This window comes from Papio anubis, chromosome 17 (genome assembly GCF_008728515.1).
Source record: "Papio anubis isolate 15944 chromosome 17, Panubis1.0, whole genome shotgun sequence".
Classification (NCBI taxonomy): domain Eukaryota; kingdom Metazoa; phylum Chordata; class Mammalia; order Primates; family Cercopithecidae; genus Papio; species Papio anubis.
In genome coordinates this window covers 71638518-71653793 of record NC_044992.1, presented here as the reverse complement: position 1 = coordinate 71653793, position 15276 = coordinate 71638518, and the positions used below count along the sequence as shown (strand labels likewise).

General features: G+C 50.3%; 1 protein-coding gene across 3 annotated transcripts in view; it reads right to left on the bottom strand.

Annotated features, from left to right (window-relative positions):
* Nucleotides 1–15276, bottom strand: part of CCDC40 (coiled-coil domain containing 40) — a 61580-nt gene that overhangs the window by 36726 nt on the left and 9578 nt on the right. For all 3 annotated transcript variants that reach the window (XM_003913532.5, XM_031657845.1, XM_009191401.4), the window contains exons 4-9: nt 14857–14980; nt 12846–13024; nt 11313–11396; nt 11019–11238; nt 3819–3976; nt 3492–3614 (exon numbers count right to left, since the gene is read on the bottom strand). In XM_003913532.5, the coding sequence (XP_003913581.2) occupies nt 3492–3614; nt 3819–3976; nt 11019–11238; nt 11313–11396; nt 12846–13024; nt 14857–14980 (888 nt within the window). The remainder of the gene's footprint in view (nt 1–3491; nt 3615–3818; nt 3977–11018; nt 11239–11312; nt 11397–12845; nt 13025–14856; nt 14981–15276) is intronic.

The window sequence follows — 15276 nt, the reverse complement described above, 5'->3', positions numbered from 1 at the left end:
GGGACCACCTGCAGTAAGGGCTTGGCCCCATGCAGGGAAGGGGCTTGAAAACAAGGTGGGTGGTTCAGGAATTTACTCCAAGGGCAAGGGGAGTTCCTTTATGCCCGGGGCACAGAGGTTAAGGCTGGTACAGCTGCCTGGGCTGAATCTCACCCGCTGTGCCTCAGTGCCCCCAGCCGTGATATAGGTACAAGAGTGGCACCTACATCCCGGGGCTGTCGGGTCAAGTGAGTTGCGGCCTGCATGCCCAGCACGGCCTGGATCGTGGTCTTATTTTGAGTGGTGTTTGGGATTCTTGATGAGTCATCCCCTAATGCAAAGCATTGTGACTTTAGCAAGCCGGCGGCCCGAGTCAGCCAACTGGGCATCCTGCGGAATGCCAAGTCCCAGAAGTGCCGGCACGCCGTGACACCCAGACAAGCTTGGTAGACAATGACTGAAGCCACAGTGCATTAGAACATCACAGGGGAGCCGAGGGCAGCGCCAGGCATGAGAGAGGCCATCGCCCTGGAGATACCACGCTGGGTTGTGAGGGTTTCTGAACCATCTATTCATTATGATATAACCTAAAATGGTGTGAATTAAGTACACCACGATGAGGGGGACTGGTTTTTCCTCTCACAGACACTTACTTAGGATTACTGAGCAGCCTAGGAAGGGACATTGTGTACATCCAGGGACTGGCTTCCCTTTTGTCTGTAGTATTTCCTTGTATTGTAGCTGACATGTTACAGCTCTCTCTCTGGGGTACAGAGTGATATTTCGCCACTTGTGTACTGCTTGAATCAGGGCAATTAGCATATCAATCACCTCCAGCAATTGTTATTTCTTTGAGTTGGAAACATTCAAAATCCTCTCTCCTAGCTATCTGAAAATGTACAACAAATTCTTGTTAACTAGGCCGGGTGCGGCGGCTCATGCCTGTAATGCCAGCACTTAGGGAGGCTGAGGCGGACGGATCACCTGAGGTCAGGGGTCTGAGACCAGCCTGACCATGGGGTGCAGGTGTCTCTTGGATGCACGGACTCCCTTTCCTTTGGATAAATGCCCAGTTGTGGGACTGCTGGGTCACAGTTTTGTACTGGGGTAAGTTATTCACAAAGGAGGCTGCTCCGTGCCATTGGGCAGTGGGAGCCGATCCAGGCAGCAGGTGGGCACCCAAATCCAGCCAGGATGCACCTTAAACCGAGACTGTGCGGGGCCTTTATTGAGGGTGTGATTGCCTTCCTAGTCTTTTTTGTTTTGTTTTTTTGAGATGGAGTCTGGCTCTGTCATCCAGGCTGAAATGCAATGGCATGATCTCGGCTCACTGCAACCTCTGCCTCCTGGGTTCAAGCGATTCTCCTGTCTCAGCCTCCCAAGTGCTGGGATTATAGGCACGTACCACCACGCCCAGCTAATTTTTGAATTTTCAGTAGAGATGGGGTTTTGCCATGTAGGCCAGGCTGGTCTTGAACTGTTGACCTCAGGTGATCTGCCCACCTCGGCCTCCCACAGTGCTGGGATTACAGGTGTGGGCCACCGCTCCCGGCCCCTCCTGGTCTTTCCCTTTAAGGTTCCTGCTTTTGGTGTTATGCTTCGAAAGGCCTCCCCAGCCCAGGATTATATAAATATTTTCATTTGTTTTCGTCTGGCACATTTTCCCCCATTTAAATACTTGATTCCATCTGGAATTTATTTTAGTGTCTGGTATGAGGAAAAGATTTAATTTTTTCCCAAATGATTAACCAAATGTCCCGACATCATTGGATGCATAATTCATTCGTTCTCTGGTAATTTATAATCTACTAGGTTTTTATATAAACTCCGGCTTGCTTTGGGGCTCTCATAGGCTTCAATGTTTTGCCTGTCTATCTTGTAACACGTTATTTTAGCCTCTAGAAGTTTGTGGTTTTGTTTTATTTTAGACAGGGTCTTGCTCCTTAGCCCAGGCTGGAATGCAGTGGTATGATCATAGTTCACTGTAGCTTTGACCTCCCAGGCTCAAGTAATCCTCCTGCCTCAGCCTCCTGAGTAGCTGGGACCACAGGTGCACACCACCATGGTGGGCTAATGTTTTATTATTATTTTATTTTTTTTGTAGAGACAGGGTCTCACCATGTTGCCCAGTCTGGTCTTGAACTTCTGGGCTCAAGCCATCCTCCTGCCTCAGCCTCCCCAAGTTCTGGGATTACAGGTGTGCACCACCTTGCCTGGCCAGAGCTTTACTGTATACTTCAGTGTTTGGTGGGGTGATGCTAGGGTAACCTGCCATCCTGCTGTGTCCAGGACTCCCTGGGCTTAGCATGGAAAATCCCTTGTCTTGGGGACCCCTGGGTCCTGAGCAGAGTGGCATGGTTGCTTGCCCCGTTTGAATCTTCTTTTCCAAAACCATTCTTGGCTAGCCTTCCTAACTTATTTTTCAGACAAAACTCCAGAATTGTTTGGTTAATTAAGGGATTGTTTGTTCCTGGGATTCTGATTGGGACCTGCTCTACTTTAACTGCATTTGCAGCTGGAGATACCAGTGATGAGTAACGCCTAGCCCTGGGCCCTCCCTTTCCCCTGGGAGCCCAGCGTGCTCATCCGTTCCTTCAAGTCCTCTCCGTCTCTTTCATCGGCTGGGCGCGGTGGCTCATGCCTGTAATCCCAGCTCTTTGGGAGGCTGAGGTGGGTGGATCACCTGAGGTCAGGAGTTTGAGACCAGCCTGGCCAATATGGCAAAACCCTGTTTCTACTAAAAATACAAAAATTAGCCAGGCGTGGAGGTGGGCACCTGTAGTCCCAGCCACTCTGGAGGCTGAGGCAGAAGAATTGCTTGAACCCGGGAGGCAAAGGTTGCAGTGAGCTGAGATCGCACCACTGCACTCCAGCCCGGGCGACAGAGTGAGACTCTGTCTCAAAAAACAAACAAACAAACAAAAAGTTAATTGTTTCCTCTGTGTCATTCCCACACCCGTGAACGCAGATGGTGACTCACATATTTTTTTTTAAGTTGCAGTAACTTTGGTTTCTGGTGCTGCCACTACAGACCTGAATCTGGGGCTGAGAGGGAGCAGCTTCCACCCACTTTGTCCCCTCCATTCCCTACTCCACATGGTGCGGAGATGTAGGCGCTACCCGGAAGGCCGGCTGCCCACGTGGGTGAAAATTGTTAGAAAGACTTCAGTCCTCCCTGGAAGGGGTCCCTGCAGGCTAAGGAACTTGCCAAGCATCCCCCCAGCAAGCTGGCCTTGGCGGTCATGAAGAGACTAGAGTACCTGCACCCTGCAAGGCCTTCTGTCACCCACTAGCCAGGGAAGGACTAGGAATCCGGGCCATCCACCTGTCGGCATCTACTGTGGCCCTGCCATGGGGAGGGCCCGACGTTTGCAGATACCGAATGAGATGTAAGTTGGCTGTGGTCACTCATCCAGCAGACGGGCAGGTGCAGTCTAGTAGACCCACCAGCACCCCGTGCATGAGCACTCACTGGTGGGTCAAACACTGAGCGCGGCAGGGACTGCTCTTACCTCACTCACTGCTTTCCTTAAAATCCGGGTGTCCTCAGCTTGGGCCAAGTACTGAGCCTCAAACAGGGCAATGTCTTCTTCCAGCTGCTGGGCTCGAGTGGTGAGCTGGTCCACATACAGGTCCTGGGAAACAGGATGAGGAGCAGCCCCGTCAGGAGGTGTCCGTGGCTGAGGGCCTGTTCTCCACCAACCCTTGATACAAGTTGAGGCCACCCAGGCCGGCCACCACCCCTCCGGCCGGAAGCCTTCAGGCAGGAGACAAAGCTGAGCCCCTTTTTGAAGCTCCACGGTCTGGTGATCATTAAACGTGTCAAGTTTGCAGAATACCTGCTTTTTCTTCTCGATTTCTGCCCGGATCCTCTCCGTCTCGGCCTTCTTCACCACTTGCTTCATCACACGGATGTCGTCCCGCATATCCTGGTCGACGTTCTGCATGTAGAAGAGATGCAGGGCCAAGTTCTCCATCTCAGTCTGCAGAGCTGCCACTGCAGGTGGGGCGGGGGGGGTGGTGGCAGAGAGAGAGAGAGAGAGCGCGAACGAGTGTGGGGAGGCTGTCCCAGCGTCCCCCATGCAGAGACCTAGGAGGAGGCGGGGAACAGCTGCCCTGGGCACCCTTCCTGCCATTTTTGGGTGAGAGTGGGAAACTGCTTTTAAACTATCAAGACCCAGACTTCGTCAGCAAAGAGTTTACAATCTCGTGGAAGAGACAAAAATATACGGAATCTACATCCACAAATTGCAACAAGCTGTTCCATTCCCCACCAAGTCTCAGAGATCCTCCCGGTAGTCTAAAGAGACGTTGAAATGGTGCCAGGTGGTAAGGCTTCGGGTTGATTGGATAGATTTCTTACCACTGAAAGGCTGGCAACCTTAGGTGGAGTCTTAAGTCCCCTGGGAGGAGACCAGCGCATCCAGGGCAGGCTGAGCTCCACGGACGCCCCTGCACTGACGCCGCCAGGCAGCAGCGCGGGGCAGAGGGGACGAGGCTGGAAAAGGCAGCACCTTCCATCCCAGTAAGTGACAGATTTATGTCAGTGCTCTCAGAGGACGCCAAGGCCCGAGGAACTGATTCCTTTAACAAAACTTGCATGAGATGAATTTCTAAAGCTACAGTACCAATTTACTGAGGGAGCTACATGTGGGTCAGTACTTGCTTACCCACCGCACAGAGCACTCCTTTTCAGCGGCTGGATCCAAACAGAAAACGGAATTACAGGGCAAAAGACTGCTGGACGCGTATCATCCTGGAGCCAGGTGTGCTCGAAGGATACAGCTTAAACTTGCAAAACCATTTTGGCTGGGCGCGGGGTTCACGCCTGTAACCCCAGCACTTTGAGAAGCTGAGGTGGGCGAATCACTTGAGGCCAGGAGTTCAAGACCAGCCTAGCCAACATGGTGAAATCCTGTCTCTATTCAAATTACAAAAATTAACAGGGCATGGTGGTGCACGTCTGTAATCCCAGCTACTCAGGAGGCTGAGGCGGGAGGATCACACCACTGCACTACAGCCTGGGTGACAAAGTGAGACTCTCTCTCAAAAAAAAAAAAAAATGCAACCTGTGCATTAATATAGTTTGCAGTAGCTAAATTTCAAAGTAAATTTCCTTTAAGTTCTCTTTGAGGACTTGCTTCTTTTTTTTTTTTTTTTTTTTGAGCCCAGGAATTCCAGACCAGCCTGGGCAACACAGTAAGACCCTGTGTCTCTCTCTCTCTCTCTCTCTATATATATATATATATACACACACACACACACACACGTATATGTATATAGAGAGAGACCAGCCTGCATACATATATGTGTGTGTGTGTGTGTGTGTGTGTGTGTGTATATATATAGGGAGAGAGAGAGAGAGAGAGAGAGAGGGAGAGAGAGAAGTAGCCAGACCTGGTTGCGCGTGCATAGTCCTAGCTATTTGGGAAGCTGAGGTGTGAGGATCACTTAAGGCTGGGAGTTCAAGGCTACTGCGCCGTTGCACTCCAGCCTGGGCAACAGAGCAAGATGCTGTCTGGAAGAAAACAAAAGCGAAAAGAATCCACGAGAACCTACGTTGCCTCTGTGGAGGGCCCTGGTGGCTGGGTGGGAGAAGGGGCAAAGAGAGGAAAATTTTCTTTTCGTTGTAGAGCTAGCTCCTGCATTTTGAATCATTACTTTTCCAAAATAAGTAAATAATTATGTTGAATAAATTTAGGTTCACCCAAAACATCTCACCATGGATGGTAACGGGAATTGCAATGGATTTATTGCTAATTTGGAGGGAAATGGCGTTTTTATATCACGCATCTTCCCAGCTGGTAACGTGGGCACTCCATTTATTTAAATCTGTTTTATGACCTTTCATAAAATGTATTGTTTTTCTTTAGATAGGCTCACTTATTCCTTGTTGGACTTATTCCTGGACTTGTTTTAAAGTTGTTATAGCTATTATGAATGAGCTTTTTTAAAAGTTGTAATTCCTAACTATATTACTGGTGTAGAAGAAAACTATAGAGCTGGTATCCAGCTACTTTATTGATTTCTTACTGTTTCTACTGACTTTTTTTTTTCATTAGTGAGAGTTTCAGTATTTCATTCCCAGATCCATATCTCATTTCTTTCTCTCATTTTCTTTGTGTTGCTGGAGCCTCCAAAACAGTCTGGCGTAACTGCTGTGCTAGCAGGCCGCCTCATCTCATTCCTGACTTTAAGTCTAGTCTTTCCACTGGATCACATTTTCTTGTTAGCTTCTGATAAATACTTAGAACTTTTATTCTATCCTACTTTGGGATGGATGATGAGTTTTATTAAATACCCATCTGGCACCCACCCAGGAAGCCTTTTTTTGTTGGCCAGGCTGGAGTGCAGTGGCACAATCTCGGCTCACTGCAACCTCTGTCTCCTGGGCTCAAACAATTCTCCTGCCTCAACCTACCGAGTAGCTGCGATTACAGGCGCCTGTCACCACACCTGGCTAATTTTTTGTATTGTTAGTAAAGACAGGGTTTCACCATGTCGGGCAGGCTGGTCTTAAATTCCTGACCTCAGGTAATCTGCCCGCCTTGGCCTCCCAAAGTGCTGGGATTACAGCCATGAGCCTCCGCGTCCTGCCTCCATCCTTTAATTTATAAATATAATGCATGAAATTAGTAGATTTCCTAATTGTGAATTATTCCTGTGTGAATTCCAGAAGTAAATCCTACTTATTTTGCTAACGTTTTGTTCAGGATTTTCACTCTTCATACGTGGGGCCACTTTACAGTTTCCTGTTTGTATACTGTTAGCATTTGCAGCCAGGCTTTCACTAAGCATCGCAGGACCAGCCTGCGGGGAGTTTCCGGAATCTTCCATCCCCTGGAGCTTTGCTAACACAGGAAATGTTTGTTCCTTGAAGGTTACTAGAAGGCTTCCATAACATCTTCCAATATGGGTGTATTTAGGGAAAACAGATTTTTGATATTTTCAATTTGTTCCATGATGTAACTAGTGCAATGCATAGCATTCTTGAAATTAAAAACAAAAACAAAAAAAAACCCTCCCCCAAGTTGTCCTCATTCCCAACGTTGTGACTTGCATGATCTCCTTTTTATTGCCAGACAAGCCAGCAGTGTGTAAGGTTTATTGGTCATTAAAAAGACGCAGTTTTATTTATCAAGTCAATTCATTTTCGATTTATTTCATCAGCTTCTGCTTTTGATCTTTATTGGTTTCTTTTTCTACTTTTTTCAGCTTATTTCCCTCCTTTGAGCTTCTCAAATAGAATGTCTGTTTTCAGGCCTGTTTGTGGAAATGTAAATAAACTCTGTCATGGGTTTTGTCTGAGCAGATTTGGCTGCAACTGGAAGTCTTCACGCGTGGACTTCCCGTTGTTAATTTCCAGAGTCTATAACTGACATGCAGGTCAAATGCTAACAATCCTTCTCCCTTAGAATTCTGCATGCACTGGGAGGCCGAGGTGGGCAGATCACAAGGTCAGGAGTTCAAGACCAGCCTGACCAACATGGTGAAGCCCCATATCTACAAAAAACCAAACATTAGCCAGGCATGGTGGCATGTGCCTGTAGTCCCAGCTACTTGGGAGGCTGAGGCAGGAGAATCGCTTGAACCTGGGAGGCGGAGGTTGCAGTGAGCCGAGATCACGCCACTGCACTCCAGCCTGGGTGACAGAGAGAGACTCCATCTCAAAAAACAAAACAAAACAAAACAAAACAAAACAAGAATTCTGTATGCATTGACATCCTGCTATTTATATTTAAGTTCTGCAATTCTCAGCCCTGGCCACATGTTAGCATCATCTGGAAGCCTAAGGGTAAAAAAGAAAGCCAGAAACAAACAATGCCTCATCCTTCCCAGAACAAATCAATCTGAAATCTGGGCTGGGATGGGTCCTGGTGGTATTGAGCACTCCCTGGCTCCTCCAAGGGGCAGCTGATGGAGACCTTGATGAAAACGCAGCCCAGGGCCGGGCGCGGTGGCTCAAGCCTGTAATCCCAGCACTTTGGGAGGCCGAGACGGGCGGATCACGAGGTCAGGAGATCGAGACCATCCTGGCTAACACAGTGAAACCCCGTCTCTACTAAAAATACAAAAAATTAGCCAGGCGTGGTGGCGGCGCCTGTAGTCCCAGCTACTCGGGAGGCTGAGGCAGGAGAATGGTGTAAACCCGGGAGGCGGAGCTTGCAGTGAGCCGAGATCGCACCACTGCACTGCAGCCCAGGCCCGGCCTCAAGAGGCCATCTGGGTTTTCCCGCCTAGAAGCCTGCAGCATTTTTTCTTTTGCAGTGGAATCTGGAAATCCCACCAGCAATGTCGGGGAGGTTCATTTCCTCTTTCAGCTGCATGGCCTGTCACGAGTCTTTCTATGTGCAGATTCGTCTTTCCTGAACTCACACATCTGTTCTCCTGGTCATTGGCTATTGCCTCTCATCGCCTGAAATCTTTCTCTTATGGACATTGGTTTGATTTTCCTGATCTATTGTCCATGTCTTTCATCTCCTCCTCAAGATATCCAACATTTTGGGTTTTGCTCTATTTCCAGGGAAGATTCCTCAAACTGGCTTTTTAGTTAAGAAATTCAGTTTTCAACACATTCATTTGTCTAGCTAGTGCCTTTTGGGGGGATGATGAATGTATTTTTAAATTTCACGTACCCCTTTTCCTAACACTTTGTTCTCTTTACAGACACAGCGTCCTCTAAAATCTCATGAGACTACCAGTTGGTGCCTCTGCACGCTCTGTTTTTGGAATCAGGGCTGGGTTTGCCTGTCTGTTCAGCTCAGTCTCCTCTCAGGTCTGGGGATCTCCAGTTGGTAACTCACATTTTGGTGTGAAGGTTTAGTGACTGGGATGGCTAATCAATACTGAGTGTCAACTTGATTGGATTGAAGGATGCAAAGTATTGATCCTGGGTGTGTCTGTGAGGGTGTTGCCGAAGGAGATTAACATTTGAGTCAGTGGCCTGGGAAAAGGCAGACCCACCCTCCATCTGAGTGGGCACCCTCTAACCAGCTGCCAGCGCAGCTAGAGTATAAGCAGGCAGAGGGCACCCTCTAACCAGCTGCCAGTGCAGCTAGAGTACAAGCAGGCAGAGGGCACCCTCTAACCAGCTGCCAAGCGCAGCTAGAGTATAAGCAGGCAGAGGGCACCCTCCTAACCAGCTGCCAGTGCAGCTAGACAGAGTAAACAGGCAGAAAAAATGTGGAAAGCATGAGAGACTGGTGTAGCCTCCCAGCCCTGCATCTTTCTCCTGTGCTGGAGAGCTTCCTGCTGCCGAACATCGACTCAGGTTCTTCATTTTGGAACTCCAGACTGGCTCTCTTTTGCGTCCCTCCAGCCTGCTGATGGCCCTATTATTAGACCTTGATCTGTGATAATACTGAATAAACTCCCCTTTCTCTATATATCTATCCTGTTAGTTCTGTCCCTCTAGAGAACCCTAATACAGTGACTGATGGGCTCCGTCTCCCTCCCAGATGAGGCAGGTGACCGTGGGCTTTCTCCAGGGCCTAGACCTCACGTCTCACCTAAGGGACTGCGCAGTGGTGGCTGACCCCCAGTTAGGGCCGGGACCGCTGCCCAAATTCTTTAGTTCTGAGAAGGCAGAGATGGTGCTGTTTGAGGCAGGTCTTCCCAGGTTGAAGAGCCTTAGCTCCAGCCCTTTCCTAATCTCCAGGAAGCACAGAGTCCACCAGAGTGTTTAGATCTTTTCAGAATCCCACCCACACTTTGAGCCCTAGCAGAGGGGAGCCGGCAGGCACTCAACCCCAGCTCCACGGCTCCAGCCTCGCTGAGCAGAGGGCAGCCGGCGGGTGCTCTACCCCAGCTCCACAGCTCCAGCCTCACTGCAGGGGTGGGGAGCAGGTGGGGGCATGCATCCTCCTTCAGGAGGGTCTAAATTCTGTTACTTCTGGAGGATGCAGTTCTTTCAGTTCAGCATGGATGTCACGTTCTTTTCTTTTGGTGCTTTCTGTTCATTTGATGGTAACTGGAGAGAGGTTCTTGATAAGTGCCCACTTACCCTAACTCTGAAATTTCCAGAAACCTCTTCCACTTTTCTCAGGGTTTAAAATGTTTCTTTCCAGAACAGCTGGGATGGCCACACGCTTCTGTTTTCTTCCAGGTTTGTGTAGGCCATTTCCCCATGATAAGAGTAATACAGAGTTGATTGAGAACGTTGAAAACATCAAAAAGCATAAAGACTGAAATACTACATAGCCACAAGAGGAAGCCACTGTGCCCGGTCACCTACATGACCAGCTCTGTGCAAGCACACTGCTTTAGTGGTAATGTTGCATAGCATGTGCCGTAGCCCCCACTGTCTTATCTGATTCGAAGCTACCCAGTGACCTGCCGCACACATCCTGCGGTGGTCGGGCCCTGGGCTATGGTCTCACTGTTGTGCCAGCCCTGGCCTCACCCTTGCATTCGCACCTGTCGAAACCCTCCAGCACCCCTGGTCTGCTCTCGCCTCCTGGTCTTGCCTATCCTTGGACCTCTGTGGCCCACCCGTCTCTCCCAGTTTTGAGTCTCTACACCCTGGCTGTTAGCAGCTTCAGCATTTGCTGTTTTGTTCTGAGAGGTGCCATTTAACATATGTATGACCGGGCGCAGTGTCTCATGCCCGTAATCCCAGCACTTTGGGAGGCTGAGGGAGGCGGATCACCTGAGGTCAGGAGTTCGAGACCAGCCTGGCCAACATGGTGAAACCCTGTCTCTACTAAAAATACAAAAAATAGCCATGCATGGTGGCAGGTGTCTGTAATCCCAGCTACTTGGGAGGCTGAGCCAGGAGACTGGCTTGATACCGGATTGGGGAGGTTGTAGTGAGCCAAGATCACGCCATTACACTCCAGCCTGGGTGACAGAGTAAGACTCCATCTCAAATAACAGCAAAAAGACATTTGATTTATGTGCCTTCCCCTCCTTAAAAGGGTGGGAATCCTTCCAGGACACACACATCTTACTTTTCTAGGTGCCTGGCCATGGTACATGGGGACACCCCCGGGAAACCCCTCCAGGACCCGATGGCGTGTGGGGCCGCGGGGTTGCCTTACACTTTTTGCGCTCCTCATTGGCGGCCGCGCAGGTCTTGGTGTAGAGTGCGCGGGCGCCCTGCAGCTCCTCCTCCTTCTGCCTGCGCTCGCTCGAGGCGACTGAGTGGCGGTCGTGACTCTTCTCCAGCAGTTTCTGCAGGTGTACCAGGTGCTGCTGCACCTCATAGAGATTCACCCCCAACTCCTGGCGCTGGGCTCGGCTCTGCTTGGTAGCCACGACCTGGACCAGAGAGAGAAACAGGGTCACCAGGACGCAGGCATCCGGCCAGGGTGGGAGACTGGACGGATACATACCAGCTCTTGGAGGTCCAGCTTCAACTTTTCGATCTGTCGGTTCAGGTAGTTCTTCAGGGCAGCCTGGAATCTCACCATCAGGGGCTAGAACAATGGAAAAACCACAGGCGGTTACCTTCCTGGTTACCCTCCTGCCCAACCCAAGGCTCAGCCACAGGTGGCCACAGGTCTCCCTCTGGTGGGCCAGAGGCGACTTCCGTGTGGAGTGCTCCCTGCTTCTGCTTGGGATTCTTACTCTGGGAGCCACAAATTAAAGGCACCTCATGGTCTCATCTCAGGCACTTGCAGAACTGAATGCATATTTTGGCAAAATGATGGTGAGCTGGGGCCAGAGGGTGGGCGGAGCAGTGGTCTGGGGGGAGAACCTCCCCCTGCAGCCCCCAGTTCCTTCCTGCAGCTCCTGGAGCTCTGCAGCTTTGCTGATGGGTGAATGAAATCAACATCTGCCTTTTTCCCTTGCCAGTGGGTAGGGCAGGGAGCTGCGATCCAATTGCTGCCCTCAAGGCAGTGGCTCCCAAGATGGGCCCCACACCCCCAACATTGGCAATGACTAGAGACATTTTTTTTTTTTTTTTTTTTTGAGATGGAGTTTTGCTCTTGTTGCCCAGGCTGAAGTGCAGTGGTACCATCTCGGCTCACTGCAACCTCCACCTCCTGGGTTCAAGTGATTCTCCTGCCTCAGCCTCCTGAGTAGCAGGGATTACAGGTGCTCACCACCACGCCCAGCTAATTTTTTTTTTTTTTTTGTATTTTTAGTAGAGACGGAGTTTTACCATGTTGGCCAGGCTGGCCTTGAACTCCTGACCTCAGGTGATCCATACACCTTGGTCTCCCAAAGTGCTGGGATTACAGGCGTGAGCTACCACGCCTGGCCTGGAGACATTTTTGATGGTCACAACCAAAGGGGGGATGCTCCTGGCATGTAGTGGGGGGACCTCAGGGATGCCGTTCAACACCACACAAGGCACAGCACAGAATGACCCGGCCCCACAGGGCAGGGGTTGAGAAACACAGGCCTTACCTGTACCAATCTTAGAAGAGAGTACCCTATGAAGAGGCAGGTCAATCAGTGCCCATAAATGGTGCAGTGAACAGGCGAGATGCAAGTACCGCATGTGGGGTCAGGAGTGGGTCACAGTGCAGGCAGAGAAAGGGGTCTGAGTCATTCTCCATCGGTGTAGGCAAAAGTAAAACCCGGGAAGGCGGCCGGGCGCGGTGGCTCAAGCCTGTAATCCCAGCACTTTGGGAGGCCGAGACGGGCGGATCACGAGGTCAGGAGATCGAGACCATCCTGGCTAACATGGTGAAACCCCGTCTCTATTAAGAAATACAAAAAACTAGCCGGGCGAGGTGGCGGGCGCCTGTAGTCCCAGCTACTCGGGAGGCTGAGGCCGGAGAATGGCGTGAACCCGGGAGGCGGAGCTTGCAGTGAGCTGAGATCCGGCCACTGCACTCCGGCCTGGGCGACAGAGCGAGACTCCGTCTCAAAAAAAAAAAAAAAAAAAAAAAAACAACCCGGGAAGGCTTCCTTACGTGGTCTGGGTCCAAAACCACCAGTCGGGACCCTTCATCTTCTCCTTCCTCGTCACTCCCCTCGGACTCCACGCTCTCTGCCACGGCCTCTTCCTCGGAACTGGGCTGCTGGATCTGGTCCTGGAAGACTGGCCGGTCTCCTTCCCTGGGGTGGGCATCAGGCGCCGTTGAGGGGATCACTGTGGGGAGAGACAGAGACACATTTCAGAGCTGCTGGAGAGAAGGCTCAGTGATTCTCTTCCGGGGCGTCAGTGGCACAGCTGCTGTCGTGCCTCCTGCAGCACGATGGGAAGGTGACAGCAAAAGCATCCAAACGGCCTGTGGGTCAGAAACATCATTTACCCCATCTTCTATTCACTGACTCAGCGCATCCCAGAGAAAGGGCCCCGTTTTAAAGGTAGGCAGGAAGGAAATGATTTTTGAGAGGCTTCTTTACACATAAAGAGTGAATAGAAAGGTGGCCACTTAACTAGTGGATTAGATAGCTTTTTTTTTTTTTTTTTTTTTCCCAGACAAGAGTCTCACTCTGTCGCCCAGGCTGGAGTGCAGTGGTGGGATCTCGGCTCACTGCAACCTCCGCCTCCCGGGTTCAAGCGATTCTCCTGCCTCAGCCTCCTGAGTAGCTGGGACTACAGGCACCCGCCACCATGTCCAGCTAATTTTTGTATTTTTAGTAGAGACGGGGTTTCACCATGTTAGCCAGACTGGTCTCAAACTCCTGACCTTGTGATCCACCCGCCTCGGCCTCCCAAAGTGCTGGGATTACAGGCATGAGCCACTGCGCCCAGCCTAGATTTGAATTTTTTAAAAAATGTGAAACAGCTGATAAGACTGTAAAAGAAAGGAAATAATAAATGAGGGTCTAGTTTTGGCCTTTACATAATTCTAGGTTGGAGGGATCCCTGTTCTGTTTTGTACTAATTTATTTATTTATTTACTTATTTAGAGACAGGGTCTTGCTCTGTCGCTCAGGCTGGAGTGCAGTGGTGCGATCTCAGCTTACTGCAACCTCTGCCTCCCAGGTTCAAGTGGTTCTTCTGCCTCAGCTTCCCTCAATCCCTCGGGAGTGACAAGTAGCTGGAATGACAGGTATGCACCACTACTCTTGGCTAATTATGTTTTATTTTGTTTTTTTGAGATAGAGTCTCGCTCTTGTTGCCCAGGCTGGAATGCAGTGGCTCAATCTTGGCTCATTGCAACCTCCGCCTCCCAGGTTCAAGTGATTCTCCTGTCTCAGCCTCCTAAGTAGCTGGGATTACAGGCGCCTGCCACCATGCCTGGCTAATTTTTGTATTTTTTAGTAGAGATGGGGTTTCGCCATGTTGGCCAGGCTGGTCTTGAACTCCTGACCTCAGGTGATCCACCGGCCTTGGCCTCCCAAAGTGCTGGGATTCCAGGCGTGAGCCACGGCGCCCAGCCTGTTTTTCACTAATTTAGACAGGTGCTGTTTTCATGTCCTTTGCAAGTAATGCAAGGTTTTGGACTGGCTGCAGGTTGGTACTACAGGGAATTTGCAACTTCCTGATCTGCCCTCCCATGTCCACAGTACTGGGATGCCGGGACTACATAAGAAGACGGGGGTTCTGGAAAGTCTTTGAAAGTCAGCAGACAGATTCAGGCCTGGGGGTTCTGTCACGGCATGCCTCGCTCTGAGACCAGGAGGCAGCAAGAAATAGCCATCAGGAGATGGGGCTGGGCATCACTGAATCTCAGCGAAGGCTGCATTCTGTCACTTAATCGAACCAGTCCTTAATGCCCTTAGGGGAACTGTCTGTTAAATGCAGAACGGTTCCTACTTCATCAGTCACTGTTAGGATTAAATGAGATAAAACAGTAAACACCCAATAAATGTTATCCATATCTGTTAATAAGATTTTTCTCTTTCAGCTCACAGCCACTCAGGAAACAGGTAACAAACGGATGACAAACGAGTGGCGTCCCTTGCACAGAAGGGCCCGTGCAGGTGGCTCAATGCCGCCACAGCAGGATGACCTTAGCGGGTGGGCAGCACCTGGCTCCTGTGAGACAAACTCCTCCAGGTCCGAGGACTCGATGCTGCTCCAGTGGCTCAGCCGGAAGCGGTGCCATGCGCCTGTCAGGAGCACCTGCCCCTGGGGCTCCCCTGTGGATCCTGTCTGTGGCAAGAACAACCCAAACTAAGTCAACAAGGGATTAACTGCCACAGAGAAGTTATTCAATTTTAACTCATTACATTTGTGAAAGTTGTCAGAATCAAAATATAGTCACCTGCGTGTTTTTTAAAAAACCTGGCCAGGCGCGGTGGCTCATGCCTGTAATCCTAGCACTTTGGGAGGCTGAGGCAGGTGAATCACTTGAGGTCAGGAGTTCGAGACCAGCCTGGGTAACATGGTGAAACCCCGTCTCTGCTAAAAATGCAAAAATTAGCCAGGTGTGGTGGTGCATGCCTGTA